This window comes from Anser anser (genome assembly GCF_964211835.1).
Source record: "Anser anser genome assembly, chromosome: 12".
Classification (NCBI taxonomy): Eukaryota; Metazoa; Chordata; class Aves; order Anseriformes; family Anatidae; genus Anser; species Anser anser.
Genome location: NC_139733.1, coordinates 18,783,268 through 18,798,515, shown reverse-complemented (window position 1 = coordinate 18,798,515; position 15,248 = coordinate 18,783,268). Strand labels below are relative to the sequence as shown.

Here is a 15,248-nt window from a genome sequence, read left to right as displayed (position 1 = left end):
AGCTCGGCAGGCTGGGAGCCTGGTGGGGCACTTGGGAGGTGTCCACGGAGGATGTGCTTCTCCGCCAGGCCTCACCTGCGTGTTCCAAATGCCTCCACCACGCTGCTACCAGCCTGAAAGGAGGACGGCGTGGCCCTTCTGCGCACGTCGCATTTGCTTTCTAAATTAAGGTTTGGTAACAAAAAGCAGCAGATGAATCCTCGTGGAACTGCGGGCCTGCTTCTGAGAGGCGCCCAAAATTCATGCTGGTATACAGGATTAAGTATGTTAGGAGGATCTTGGGGTTTTTTCAGTAATCTCAGAGAATGAAATTGCTTTGCAAACACCTTTTCTGGAAGTAGACTCTTGCTTCAGAAAGTCTTGATCAGGGAAGGCTGCGTTGCACATTTATCCTATACGCTGCTGCTGCTTAAGCGTCTTACGTACTGAGAGGTTACGACATCAAAGAGAGGGTGACTGTCTTTCACTTTATCTTTATGAAGTTGGTAATTAAGGGCGAGAGTGTAGCGAACATGATTTTTGAGAAGTCACTTCATCTTTACTTGCATTAATGGTCACAGGTTGACGAGCTTGTTACATGACAAGAATCGAAGTGCTAGGGAGATGTGTGGCTTCAGCATTGCTTGAGAAGGTCCTAATTCACAAGGGAAGTCCTAATTTGTGAAGGATCTTGTTGTTCATGCTCAGGAAAGCTCCCACAGATCAGTTCCTTTGAGCATTTTTTGAAATTTATTTTTAAAAGCACTGTAATCACGCTGCTGGTGTGTAACTGCAGTGAAATAGGAAAGTTCTGATGAAAAAGGATCACGTGGATGTGTGCAGAAAAGATCAATGTGGACGTGTGCCTGGGTGTAGGGGGGTCAGGTGGGACCTGAGTGGATGCTGTGGTACCACCACAGCCTTTGGGGCTGCGGCAGGGCTCAGCATTGCCCTGAGACCATCCCAGGGTGTCAGGGCTCAAGGGTTTGGACTCTCAGCGTTGGGGCAGAAGCAGATCCCAAGTAGTGACGCCGCAAAACAGAACTGCTGCTCAGAACCTGGCAAGGGCTGTCTGGGTTTCTTGGTCTTCGCTGCGCTTTGCTGCTTGCTGTACGGAGGACTGCGTATTGGTTCCAATCACGTTCAGTCAATATAAGAGAAAAGTTGTGGTCTGAAGTGTGTTTTAAATCAGTGGCGAAGACAGACATCTGCTAGCCCATATAATTAGCATTTGGGGCATCTGCACAATAACTCACTTCTTGCTGTTGAAAATTATGACCAGAAATGATCAAAGCCTTAATGCCATTACCTAGGGACCGGGTGTGCGTCCTTTCCCTATGTCTAATCAAGGGGCTGTACCTGGGGGCAATACCGCTTTGTAGATGTAAGGGAAAATGGATGTTCCTGTCCTGTGGTCTCGCATGTAGTACGTGAATTATGTAGCCATGTGAACTTCATAGGCGGCACTTTGAAAAGAGAAGCAGCGATTGGGGTACCCTCATTCCCTGCGTTGTGGCACAGAGCGTAACATGCCAAGAGGCCAGAGAATCCCCTTGAGATCTCTTCCTATTATGCTGGTGGTGAACCTTTGTTCTCTTTCAGTATTTGTTATTCCAGAAATACAATCAGTAATACAAAGAGAAGCATGAATCTGCTGCACATCCAATTTTCAATCCTTTCAGTGATGTTGTCCTTAGATCCCTGTTGTGTAGGCTGACTCCAGAGCAGAAATGAATTCCCTGTTATTCATACAGCTGTAGATCAGATAGATTTGTAGTAGCTGTCTCTTCTGTTCCTTGAAAGGGGTACGTCTACAAAGTCTTTTTTCCTGGGATAGATATTCTATTTTTTCCTCATAGAATAGAGATCTGGTTGCTGCAACCTTTTGAAAGCCATTTGCACATCCTGCTGCCTTTCCCATGACGAATTTTCTGTGATCTTCATTCTGCCTTTAAGGAGCGTGGATATTATTTAGGTATTTCAAATTAACCCACTTGCAATCAGGTTCTGAAAGTGGAAGTCAACAGAAGACAGAGTTTGATCTGAATGGCTGCTTCAACCCCGTATTAAAACACCAGCATTATTCCAAACTGCATTCACCTCTTTGTATTATAAACCTTGCTCCTTTTTATTCTAGGGGCGTTCAATGCGATGCCCAAGGTTCAGAGGCTTTCACTTAGTTCCCAGCTGCAACGTGCTTTGAACCTGTTCTTATTTGATGTTTTGCGGTAGAACAACGCTTTTGGGTTTTATGCTGCCAGCTGCATTCCCCGGCCCGATCAGCTGGGTTTTAGCCTTTAATGTTCCCCCTCGCTCAGCACAGCTTGTTTCTCACCGTATCTAATGGAGATGAGAAAATAATCCAGAAGCACAGCAATAAGAATCCAGATGCCTTGATCTTCCTTCCAGCTCTCTGGTAGGCGTCCTCTGACCTTGGAGATGTCACCTTGTCTTTCCCAAATTTCCAGTAGAGGTTGGGACTGATCCCTCGGCTTTCCAAGCATGCAGCGATGTACGGGCACTGCTGCTGGGGAGGATGCTGCACAGGTGCACGAGGTGCTCAAGTGAAGGAAAGGTCACTGCAGTCAGCGATGTCCCTCTGAGCAGGGTGTGGGGATAGGGAGGGCTGCTCAGGGGCACGGGGCCTCTGGTGCTGGGCCAGCAGGGAGCAGAAGTCAAGCCCACGTCGTCTGAAGAAGGAAGGACAGAAGGAAGGGCTTCCACATCCATGGTCCCTAAGCAGGGGCGAGGAGAAGGCTCTTGCCCTGCTCTAGCACACCCAGAGCTATTGCTTCTTTGTGGGGGCACAGAGTGAGCACAAGGGAACCAAGTGTAGGTGGGCAGGACGGCTGGGAGCGCCATCTGAGGCGGGCTAAGGGATGCGGTAGGATGGCAGCATGAGCAGTAACCGCAAACCGCACCAGTTCAACTTCAAAATACCATGGATCATAGCCCTGCTTAAAATAGAGATCCCTTCTGCTGTATTAGAGGAGAAAATCCCCATCCTTAATTTTTTCCTTAATGAGGTGATAAGGAAAACAAAGGCACTGAAGGCAACTGAGCAGAACAGAGACATTTAAACTTTTCAGAGTGGCTTGGCTGGATTTTCCTGGCTTAGGCCGGGGCCGTTCCCTGCGCTGTTTCTTTAACTACAAAGCTCCTTTTCTTCTAGAAATGGAACTTGAAAGTGATTGAAACTGGATTTTCTTTTTTTCTGTGTTTAAATTTGGAGATGACTTGACCGCAGCACACAGATGCCATGGGAGGTTTCCCTGGCTGGCTCCTCCTGCGCGCTGCCATCCAAGGCAATGGCATTACCACGGCCGAGCCTCTCGCTGGTGCGGGCGTAGCTCACTGCAATAATTGTCTGCAGATAGTTGTCACTGCTCTCCCAGTGGGAAACCACCTGTTTTGTACGTTCATGCCGGTATCCAAGTCCCCTAAGCGCAGGAGTGATGAGTAACGTGGGGGGAGAGGGGGCTTTCCTCGTCTGCTCTGGTGCCAAGCACGAGAGCCTTTTGGTTTCTGTGCTGGTGGAGTGGGGACAAGCAGTGGGGTTTGGCTGTTCACCTAACAGCACCGTGGTTCCCCCCGTCTCTGTGGTCTGAGTGCCCTCACACGGGGGTGGCTGGTGCCAGCCAAAGCTTTCTGTGAAACAAGCGGCTTGCGCTTTTGTTTTCTTGTTGCCAGAGCCGTGTCCCCAAGTTTTGCATGAAGTGAAGGTGACTCTCACTGGAGTGGACAGGAAGAAAACAGTGCACGGATATTTGCTAACAAGACAGCTTCAGTGATCCAAATAGGGGAGATTCAGCTCTTGTGCAGCCATTACTAAAGCCATTTCTGCTCCTTTCTCACTCATTTCACTGCACAAGGCAGGTTACTTTCACACAGGGGTCTGTCTTGCTGGTGCTTTTAGCCAAAAAGCTGCTCTTTGAATAGTTTCATTAGCGAGGTGCTGATGGTGGCATGTTGGGCCCCTCCCAGCCCCAGTCCCACAAAGCTTAGGAAGCCTCAGGTCCCTTGAGGGACCGGGAGAAGGTCGCTGCCCTTTGACTTCCCTCCCGGAGCTGCTCCCTAGGAAGGAGCTCACAAATGCAGGGTGCGGCTTGCTGCCACTAGCAGTTTCTGCCCCAGAAGGGCAGATGGCTGCTTAATTCCATCCCAACGACCGAGGCGAGGCAGGATTCTCTTGTGGGCTATTATTTCAGAGTGCTTATTTACGGTGGTCTGGTTGTGAAGCGCGCTGCTAGCATAAGGACATAAGGAGCTTTATTTTTCTTGTGCGCTAATGGAGCTGTCTAACAGGAGAGCGAAATTCTCTCCAGCAGGTGTTGAGCACGTAACCGGTACGGGATGCAGAAAGCAGGAGACGTGGAGCTCCGCACCGTTCGCATCTCCTGCGATCCCAGCTGAGGACGTCGGTGCCTCTATTTCTGCAGGAGCTGCGCCGCTCTCTTATCTCCCCTCCGCTTGCTGCTCCCGAAGGTGCTTTTTAAGACAGGATTTCAGCGTCTAATTTGAGCTCAGCATCAGGCAGGAGAAAGCGATGACAGCTTCGCTCCCCGGGTGGCAGATAACGAGGTGTCGGCGGCAGTGGCACCCGCCTGGGTGCGTTACAGGGAGCCGCGAGGTGCCTGCCCAGCTGCTGGGAGCGTGGCGGGGCTCAGAGCCTTAACACCTTCACCGCGGCACGGAAACGGGCTTCTGCTGTCGGGGCATATGGCAGAAGGGTTAAAATTTAATTAGACAACATAGCGGCAGCTACCGGAGCTTAGCGGAGATCTCCGTAAGCGGCTCAGAAGGACAAGGCTGCTGTGTGAGCTGCTGGTGGGGCTGAGCTACTGCAGCCGCTGGCTCCCCGCCACCGGGGCATGCCTGGAGCCTGCCCAGGAAGCGCCGTGAAAGAGGAGTTTGTTGCGAGGCCAGAGCTGGCTCCCCGCACGCCCTATAAAGCCCGCCGGCCGGCATGCCAGCACCCTGAGTGCCGCGGCAGCCGGGCAGAGGAGCCGCGCTGGGCCAGCGGAGCAGCCCATGGCCTCGGTGCTGATGTGCGGGGTGGAGGACCTGCTGCTCGGCGGCAGCCGCTTCGTCTGGACGGTGACGGTGGCGGCCCTGAGGCGGTGGTACGCGGGCCGGCTGCGGGCATGCCGCCAAGCCCTGCGGGCATGGTGCGGCCTCGGGGACGTCTACCAGGTACGGGGGGGCACGGCGCGGCACCTGCGGGGTCCCAGCAGCGGCGGCACGGGTGGGAGACGCCGGCTGCGTGGTGTCTCTCCCCTTCGTTTGTCGTGGGAGCAGGAGGCTGTAAGGTGATCGCGGCTGGTGTCGTGGGGTGGTTGCTGTCCGCGGGGGGCTGCGGGAAGTCTTGAATTAACTACTTCTGGGGGCTTCTTCCCGCGGGCAGCAACTACAGCGCCGGGGCTGCAGGCACCGTGGCATCCAGCGGCACTTAGTGCGGTGTGACTTTCTTTGGAGCCTGGCTTTGCCAGCAGTTATTTTTATACGTCTGTATTTATTGTCTCGCATGTAGGCACACGCTGTGTGTCCCATCGTGCTGTCAGCGTGAATGTTTGCTTGGCTGTGTTGAATATTTCAAAGCTGCTTCTCCCCTCTCTCTCTCCCTGCTGTGTTGTGATAAAGGGAACTGCACAGCTCCCAGCACACCAGCTCTCCGTAGCCACCAAGGTGTAATTTCCACGTGGGAATTGTGCTAAAAGGGCATCTGTACCTGTCTAATCCCAGAGGGATCCGTTGTGTTTACCTTTAAGGTATGCCAAGAGCGGGAGAACAGCTTTAAGGCGATAGAAGTTCTTCCAAGTGCTCGAATGCAGCTGTGCATCTCACGGCTGACAATGGCCGTGTTCTTCAGCTGCTGCTCTCCAGAGCCTGGCTCAAAGTGGAAAGAGTTTTAGGAAACAAAACATGACTGCGCCTCTGTCTGAAGTTAGTGTCATGGTGGCTGTTGGTGAATTAATCTTTCTCTATGGACAGCATCACTGCCTGGTGCTGTGGGGAGTTCTGAAGTGATGTGAAAATGGGCAAAATTAGGGGATGGGTAATGCCGGACGGGGTCTGGGGGTGCTTTGCCCACGCTGAGAGCACAGCCAGGTGCTGGGCACGCACAGCCTGGTGCCCTGTGCTTGCTGTGCCGAGGATCTGCCGCGGTCTGTGCCGTGTCCCGGAGAGAGGGAATGGGCAGGAACAAAGCTGCTCTCACATCTTAATGTCAGGAATTTCCTAATGGTAATCTCGGGGTGTATTAAACAGATGGCTGAAAAAATGCCCTGCAGCTCTTCCTTGGGTTGCGTAACACATTGCTTTTTGTGCTGAAGTCTTGGCGTTCTGCTGTTAAAAATGTTGGCAGTGTCCCGGCTGATTCCAGTGGAAGCAGGACTGAGCCCATCGCGCTCCATGTCACCAGCCTGGCTCGATGTCGCAACCCTGGAAAAGTTAGTAAAAAAAAAAAAAAGTGAAAAAGTCCTGTAGTTAGTGCAGCTGCACGAAAGCACCTTTTCTTCCTTGTGTTTTCATTAGTACCAGCACCTGGACAGGGGGTTATCGAGTCCTTTTTCACCTTGGCTTCATCAGAAAGCTCCTCTCTCTGGGTTGCCTTTACAGTCACATTCCACGTATGGGAGATGGCAGGTGGTATCTAAAGGAGCTTATGCCTAAACTCACACTTCTGCCCTCTGTGATGACGCCGGGGGATGTGCACAGTTTGAAAAACCGGGGATAAATTCAGAGCTTTGTCCCCGTGCTGCATCTTCGCGGCGTGCAGGGGGAGGTGAGAGGTCCTCGTGCTGCTGGTCGGCCCCGGGGGCTGCAGTTCGCTTTGGTCCCTGCTTGGGGTTCACGTTGCGCTGGGGGTCAGTGGCTGTTGTCAGGTGAGTTGGATGCTGTTAACAGGGGGCTCTGCCTGTTTTTGTACTTGTCGCCGAATTATTGTGGTGGAAGGAGAGCCGGCAGAAGGCTCGCTGGGCTGGTGAGTTGTCCTTTAATGAAGTGCTGGCTAGCCTCACGGGAGTCCTGAGCTCTTCTGGAGCCCCAGCAGGGAGAAGACGCTGCTGCCTCCCTGCTCCTGCACCGGCTCTCCCCTGTGCCTTCTGAAGCAGGCAGGTGCAGGGGCTCTCACGTGGGAGAGCCCTCTGGCCAGGCTGAAATCCTCTGCCGGCGTAAAGCCCTTACCTGCCTTAGCAGCTTTACGTGCCGAAAACCCAGCACAAAGCAGCCTTTCGGTCACCTTCTCTTCAGCCTTGTTCCGAGCGTGGTGCGGGGAAGTGCTGAGCTTGGGCACTTCCCCAAGCTGGCCTCTGTGTCGGGGCGCTTTGCTTGCCATCTCCTGTCCCCTCCCCAGAGAGGGGAGCGCCTGCTGGCCAGGCCCCTGCTTCGGGGCAGCTCGTGAGCCGCCGTGCTGGCGGGCCGTCCTGCTTCGCTGCGAAATGCCCTCTGAACCCCTGCAAGAGGGGAGGAGGATTGTGCAGTGAGTTTGTCCTCTCCAAACACTTGGGGTGTACGCCAGGGAATATTGGAAGAGAGCATCCGAAGGTCTGGCTGGAGCGCCCAGTAAAAGCAGACGTGTGGAGACAGCTGAGGAAGAGCTGGCACAAAGGTCTTTGTGTCTACAGCGAGACAACACGAGCTAATGCTATTAGGGGAGAAATCCTCGGTGAGAATTCAGCGTAGAAGTCTCCATGCAACGGCACCTATTGGGTACCGATTGCCTGCGAGAGAGAGGAGCAAGAGCTGTGACTTGGAGCTGTGGTGTTGTAGAGAGCTCGTGTGCAGCCCCGAGCCCCTGGTGTGCGGGGCAGCCTTCTCCTCGTCGGTGTCCTGGTGCCCAGGGGCTGCCTCCAGAGTAAAGCATTTGCCTGAGCTTTCTCCCCGTGTAAGGTTTTCTAGGCCCCCTGTTCTGGAGGTGATTACAGAGCAGTGAAACAAACTGGAGTTGTTTTATGTATGAAGCTGTTAAGCAGTGCTAAACCAAAAAGCAGTGCAGCTAACTTTTATAAATTAAACTGGTTGAGTGCTGTAGCGTTAGAAGTGCGTATGGGGCAGGGTGCAGAAGGGAGGCCCAGCAGCCTGTCCCCAAACCGTGCCGGCTACAAGGAGATGTAATACAGGGAGACACGATTCACATCTCCTGGACGTGAAGCTGGGTGCGCAGGCACCCCAGGTCAGGCTCTGTCACGCCGCTGATTTGGCTCCCGGTCTCGGGTGTGAAAGTAACTCAGATTCACGTGGCTCGTTGGACAAAGCGCTTTTCCACCTCTGCAAGGTCACTTCCTCTGGGCCAAGGGGAAAAACTGCTGATGAGGCACAGTAAGTGAGCCTTGTGCGTGTCCGTCCCGTGCCTACCTGGGGCGGAGGAGAGGAAGTGGATGACTGCTGTTTCCTATGGTGCAACGTAGGTGGCTGGGGTAGCAGGACCGCGCTTCCTCTCCTACCACACCTTAACTTTCCTTTATAAAAATGCTGACAACAAACTGGGAGGTTCCTTTTTTATTATTTTTTTTCCCCAGCAATGAGTAAGTGGCCGTGGGGTAGTGAGGGGATGGGTACAGGGGGAGCAGGGAGCTGTGAGGCTTTCCCTGCCTCGTGCCCCACAGACCACAGGGGACGCTCGGGGGAAGCATCTCGGCTGTCCTCACGGGGCAGGGCTTCCCAAAGGGAGCTCGCGGACCCTTTTTTAAGGGACGCTCGATGTGTTTCCCTTCAAACATTTAAACTAAGTACTAAGCACCACTGCTGTAGAAAAAACTTCGCTCTGGCTGCTTTCACAGGCCTGTTTCCCTTTCCAGAGGGGTGTGAGGCTGTGCCGTGATGCCGCTCGTGCCTCGGAGCCGGCCGCAGCCCCCTGCAGCAGGGCCGTGACACGCGGTGGATGTCCCCGCAGGGAGCCGTTGCCCTGCGGGGAGTCAGGCTCGCTTTTACATCTTCGGTCTTCCAAAAGCAGCCCTCTGAGTATTTCTGCCAGGCATGTTTCCATCTGAGCTCACCACCTAGTGTTTTCTGTTTGGGTTTGTTCAAGCACAAATAAGGCTTTGTGCCGCTCCGCCCCCTTCCCCAGCAGCCCAACTTCATCACCAGGCTGCGAATTTCACCTCGTTTCCTCCAGGGTGTCCCGGTGCCAGGTTCAGACAGTGCCTCCCATTCACTACCCCCCTCCAGTCTGTGCGTGTATGTTTTTATGACCTGATGCAGCTCGCAGACTTCGTTGGATTTCAAATGTCGCTGGCGCCACTTTTCAAACCCCAGCTCTTGTACGCAAGTGCTGCTACACGAATGTTTTTGTATAAATCTCCAGCTCAGTTCTGTGCCGTCTGGCCAGCCAGGACAAGAGCGTCATTAAAAGGCAACTTAAAAGTAGTTCAGGCACACGCTGCTTTTTCCATGCTTCATTTCTGAGTGTTTGGCTTTCCGTCACTCCTTTTCTAGCATTGCCACTGCTGTTCTTTGCAATCTTGGATGGACCGTCCGTGTGCTTAAAATAACGTTGTGCTATCTTTGTCTCCTCGTTTTCTGAAAATCAGGCCGTCCTTGTGCAGTCTGCATCACTCTCACAACCTCTGGGTCATAATTAGTGATTAGCAATTCTTCTAATCTTCTGTACAGATGGAGACCGGTTTGTTCTCAGAGACTGCAAAGAGGATAAAGCTATCAGCACTGGAAAATATTAGCTTAAATACCCTCCCACACACACACGTACACTTTTCCCTGCTAATGCTCTGCCCTCCGTTTAAACGTGCATCAACTCTGCATGCTGGGGTGGAGAGGTGGGGAGAGAGAGGGCCATCAAAATGCTGAGAATAGCCCCAATGTGCTGTTGTTTAGCCAGTGAAAGCCATCCCTGACAACCCAAGCAATGCAGATTTTAAGACTGTGGCTTCCTGGCTTGGTTTTCCAGCTGATGTGGGAGGTGGGCTGGGTGGAGGGTACGTGATGTGCACGAGAGCACCATGCAGGTGGGTGGCTCCTGGGAGAGAGGAAGGCAAAGGGCTGGAGGGTGGGAAGAGAGAAATGGGGAGAGCGGGGAAGGGCAGCACGAGAACTGCACAGCATGAGAAGCGCGGGCTGGGCAAGCAGGGAAAGAAGAGAGACGGGAATAAAACCAAATGACTCAATGGAGATGTCAAAACTGCTCCTACTCAAAGCCGAGCACAGCTTGTGAGGAAGTGTGGGAAAACAGGTAGAGAAAAAGAGCAGAAGTGCACGAGGAGGGAACTGGGGTTGTAAAGAGACAGCAGCACAAGGGGAGCGATCTCCCCAGCAAGGTGGCAGCCCTGGGCACAGGGGTTTCTGCTGTGCCCATGTGGAGTTGCCTGGCTGGTGCCGGACTGGCCGCATCTGGTTGCCACTGTTGTTTTGGGAGAGAAAATGTGGAGAAAGCCCTCCGGGAAGCTGGCTGGGCACATGCGCTCAGCAGACGTGCAGGTCGGTGTGTTTGCTAAGCTGTAGTGAAAGTGGGTAATTCCTCCCCGGCAGCGAGCAAGCTGCAGCTGCTCACCAACGGAGCTGGGGCGTGCGCCCTGGGATGCTCGCGTCCTCCGGCTGCTGCAACCTCCTCCTAGCACTCTATTTCTTTTCTAGATGAGAAGAAAAGTTAGCTTAAAAAATATCTGTGGCCCACAGCTGAATTACACACCCAGATGTGCGTTTGTATAAGCTCCCTGATCCTCCGAGGAGCTCTGCCCTTCCCCTCTGTCAGCTATTCCTGTCCCTGGTGGTGCTCCAGCAGGGCAGAAGTTGGCACCACCCAGGTAACCTTCACGTCATTTCTCTAAGGAAAAATGACTCACGCTCTATTTTCCGTCTTATTTTGTGGCTTTGGATTCTGTGTTTTGGAGATAAACACAAGCTTGTTGCTCTGAAATACTTTTCCCAAACTGTCTCAGTTGCTACCCCGTAGTTTGCCGGTGCTGTCTGGAGCAGCCGGCTGGACCTGAACTGGCACCCTTGGTCCTGTGGGGCCAGCTCATGATTTTTTCATGAAACTTGTGATATTGAGAGCTCTTGGGAAACTCTTGGAGTCATGAAACCACATGAGAATAATACACAAAGTAAATGTGAAGGAAAAAAGAGTCCTTGTTTGCAGCAATGTAGAAGTGGGTATTTGATCAAAGCTGGTTCCTCTGTTAAGGAGGACAAGACACCTCCAGATGTCCAACTTAATTTCCTGTTATAATTCAATTTCTCATTTCTAGATTATAAATATTTGGGTGGAAAAGTCTTCATACTTTGTCCTTCCTATACAAAGTGGTTGTTCAGTTGTTGGGATCACAGTTCTCTGAAGGAGAGCATCCAGCTCAAGGCAACAAGTCCTCGCTCCCAGCGGGAGCTTGTTGCGGTGCGTGTCCAGAGCTCCTGCCTGCTCTGTGCTGAAATGCCGATCAATAACACTGAACTGTGTTTGTAAAGGAGGAACAGCCTCTTGTTTTCTATTTTGAAGTAAACGCACGTGTAAATTTGAGATCTGATGTCTCTGGTGTGCCTGGCTGGGGGTTACAGGTTGCGTGCTGTAGAGGAGCTGCGTCCTGGATTTCTTTGTGTGTGTTTCTTTGGGGTTTCTACTTTGCGGGTTTGTTGTGTTTTTGTTTGTTTGTTTGTTTGTTTTGGTTTGTTTTCAATGAAAGCAGTCGTAGAAAGCAGTCTGAGTTGGTTCTGCAGTACCTGTGCTCTTTGACTCGCTTGTCGTTGCTGTGTCAGACACCCGGAGGTGTGGGAGGTCTGGGAGGCTGAAGTGCCAGAGCGGGGCTGGACGTGCTCCAAGCACAACCCCATGTGCTGCAGGCAGAAAGCAGCCCTGCAAAGGGGACAGCAGGTAGGTAAACTGTTCCTGTGCCTCCACCAGCGCAAACTGCACCCCTGGAGACCAGCCCTGGCAGCAGAACAAAATCGGCCGGCTGGCCAAGAGTGTCACCTTGGTGTCTACGCTCCTCCCGAGGGGCACCCTGGAAGGGATCCCGGGAAATGCCGTGCAGTGCCGTGCCTGGGGTGTCTGCAGCGAGGGGCGAGGAAGAAATGAGAGCACCGAGTTTGCTGCCTCTGCTGCGTGTTACTTTACCTGGCCTCAGGAATATAATCTGCTGAAACTTGTTGAGCTGGAAAGGTGGTCCTGAAACCACAGCTCCGTTTGTGAGCAACTTCTGGTGAAAGGGGCTGAGCTCCTCTGCCCCGAGGTGGGCACCGCGTGTCGTGCCCGCAGCCAATAACTGCTTTTTGACTTTCGTTTTATAATAAAGGGGTTAATATTACAAAGAAAAAAAAATGGTTGTAGTGCTTTCCCTGCTCGCCCCCACCCCCTGGTTTTAACAATCGCATTTCAACCTCTTGTGTCCCCTGACTCACGCTGGTAGGGCTTTTGTTTCTGAATCTGTAATCAAAGCAACAAATGCTAAGGTCACTTCCTTGAGATTATATGGTAACGGAAGAAGTCCGGGATCGTGTCTCCCTTCTTCCTCAGCTTGAATGTACAGAAAATACAAAGGCTGAGTGCACGCTTGTTGTTGGGGACTTCTCTGGTTTCTCCAGTCCTTTTAAACCCAGCAGGGTGTGTGGCTTGGAGGTAAGAGGCTGTATTTTAATTTCTGATGCTTAGCAATAGCAAATAACTTTTTTTTTTTTATCGTTGTTGCATTGTCTGCTGACTTAAAAAATAATACAGAGCTTGGGAACTGTGCTTGCAGGAGAGAAGGCAGCCAGAAAAGAGCACAGAGCAATGTGAGTTTGCTTTCAGCAACCTTTTTGCTTGCTCTTTTTAATTCTGATAGATGAGTCCATAACAATTTCTGTGCCTCTCTCTGCGCTCCGCTGGGGAGGTGGGGGGCTGTTTGTTTATTCTCGGCATTTACAGCTGCTTTTTCCTGCTTTTGTTGTTCGCGTTGTCCTGGCTGCTTTAGGAAAGTGCTAAATCCAGGCTGTATTCTGGTAGCTCTGCAGCACTGGAAAAGCAGGTCTGTAATTTCTGCTTACAGAAAAAAAAACGTGTTTTCAGATATTACCCTTACAGGCTGCTCTGAGATACGATTTACACTGAACAGAGCACAAATTCATAAGTCACCAGAAAAGGCAGTCAGTGCCTGGCACAGTAGCTCCTTTCAGCTGGTAATTATTAAATGTCCCATCAGTAAGGCTCCCACCCTTCCCCCCAAAAAAAACCTGCCGAGGTTGGCACTGGGGATGCAGAAGTGCACATGGAGCTCGTCAGCGGCTGTTGAGGAAGAGCCTCTGATGAGAAGAGCTGGCTCTGCCTTAGCACCAAGCCTGGAGCAGTCCTGGGCTGCCCGAACACTCGGGGTGCTTGGTGGGGTGCTTGGCACGGAGCTGGCCCTGCCTGGCTCCTCTCCACCACGCAACCAATGCTCAGTGTTTTGGTTTATTCCAAACAACCGACACTTTCAGGCTTTTCTTGTTTTATGTGCTTGCTCTTTGAATTTTTATTAAGCTCACAGAAGTTACAGGTGGCTCAGAGGTTCAGACGGACTTGTGATATAGCCCTTATTTGTATTTTTCTTTGCCTCCTGCTTACCTCACGTCTGGCGGCCGGGCTTCCTGAGGGGCCCCTGCCAAGCACGGGAGCAGCTGGAAAAGTCCAGGGAGAGGAAGGGGGAGGAAAGGGCCGGGGTGGAGGATGGAGCGGGGCGGGCTGGAGGGTGAACGGGGTGTGAGGACCCCGATGGGGAAGGGATGCCCGGTGCCCTAGGGGTGGTGGTGGAGAAGCAAGGAGTGCAGCCCAGCACCGTGCTGGCTCCAGGAGCCTTCTGCAGGTGCCGCCAGGAAAGCTCTGCTCGCTCGGGATCTTTTTTCCCCTTCTTTCCCAGGAGAGTGCACGGGAACAAAACATCTCCACGGGCTCGTGCGTGGTAACGACCTGACGGCAGCAGCGCTGAGCGAGATAAGCTCGCCCCTAGCAGACACCGGTTCGTCGGCCGAGTTCTGCCAAGGAAAGCAGATGTTGGATGAAGTATTTCATTGACTTGATGTTTATGGCAGATTTGTGCTGATTGCTTCCTATTAATTTTCCTGATTTTTTAGGACTAGCTGTAGAGTTTTGAGGCCTGTGTATAAGTTTCCTGTTTGCTCTTTTCTTCTTGTTCTTATTTTAGATCCTGTGCAAATCGGCAAATGATCGGTAAAATATAGATAAGTGGAAGAGTCCCTTAAATCTGCCGTGCCCTGCAAGGAGAAATGAAATAAATAGGAAAAGGAGGCTTGTAGGGAGAGCGTGTTGGCGCTTGGCCCCGAAAGCCGCAGTCTCCTGCGGTGGGGGAGAGCACATGGGCTGTTGCTCTGCCAGACTCCGTAAGCCCCACCAGCTGAGCCAGTAACATGAAAGTCAGTTGATGCTCTGCAGGAGCCAATTTTGTCTTCATATCTTCAGTTCACGGGGCTATTTTAGGAAGGTGCCATGCAACCCAGAGAGCCTTTAGGCTCCGGTTCCAGGCAGTGTGTTTTATCTCTAACTCTCTGCCAAACTTCACGTAGAGCCAACATTTCCTTGGAGAGCATCATCAAAGGGGCATTTGTACCAGCTTGCACTGAAGTGAGTAACCTCCAGCCTGTCTGGTCTTAAAACATGATTCGGGTGCGCGGCGTGTTCCAAGGCCAGCCTTCAGCAGGTCTCCGTCCCTGCCCGGCTCCAGCTGGGACAAGGAGCACAGGGAGGTCTGCAGCCCATGGAGAGGATGGAGGCAGCACTGGAGCCGTGCTGGCAGCATGGGATGTGTCCTGAGGTGTCTTGCTTGCAGCACGAAGGGTGAAAGACGTAGCCAGCCACCTCAGTGCGTTGCCAGCTATTTAACGTTAAGCAGATCCTGGCTTCTGTTAAGGTTAATAGCAAGATAACAAATGATTTAAGGCAAAATGCTGGCCCTGTTAAAGTTAACACCAAAGTTCAGCGCCTGCCCTGGAGCCAGGACTTCAGCCAAAGGCCTCGTTATGGCCTGGAGACGGGACAGGGGAGGTGGCGTGTCTGGAGGTGCGTGCTGCTCCCCGCATGGCTGCGGAAACTGCGCCCTTCAAAGGGATCAGGCTGGGAGGAGACCTGCGTGTTCAGCCCCAAACCCTGCCTGGTTAGAGGGGCAGCAGCGAGGCAGGGTGTGTGTCGCTTCCCAGACCCACACCTCAGGGTGCTTTTCCACCCCTACCCACACCCATGGCCTGCAGAAAGGCCGGCGAGAGGCACATGTCCAGGCATTTTGGGAAACCTCTTTGGATCCTTTACAAAGTTTCCATAGGAATGCTGGTATAAAACCAAACTCTTGTTTGTTATT

General features: G+C 52.5%; 1 protein-coding gene across 2 annotated transcripts in view; it reads left to right on the top strand.

The window, feature by feature from the left end:
* Nucleotides 1–3,388: 3,388 nt before the first annotated feature.
* Nucleotides 3,389–15,248, top strand: part of FRMD4B (FERM domain containing 4B) — an 89,100-nt gene continuing 77,240 nt past the window's right edge. For both annotated transcript variants that reach the window (XM_083795199.1, XM_083795198.1), the window contains exon 1: nt 3,389–5,172. In XM_083795199.1, the coding sequence (XP_083651325.1) occupies nt 5,011–5,172 (162 nt within the window). In that variant the 5' untranslated portion in view covers nt 3,389–5,010. The remainder of the gene's footprint in view (nt 5,173–15,248) is intronic.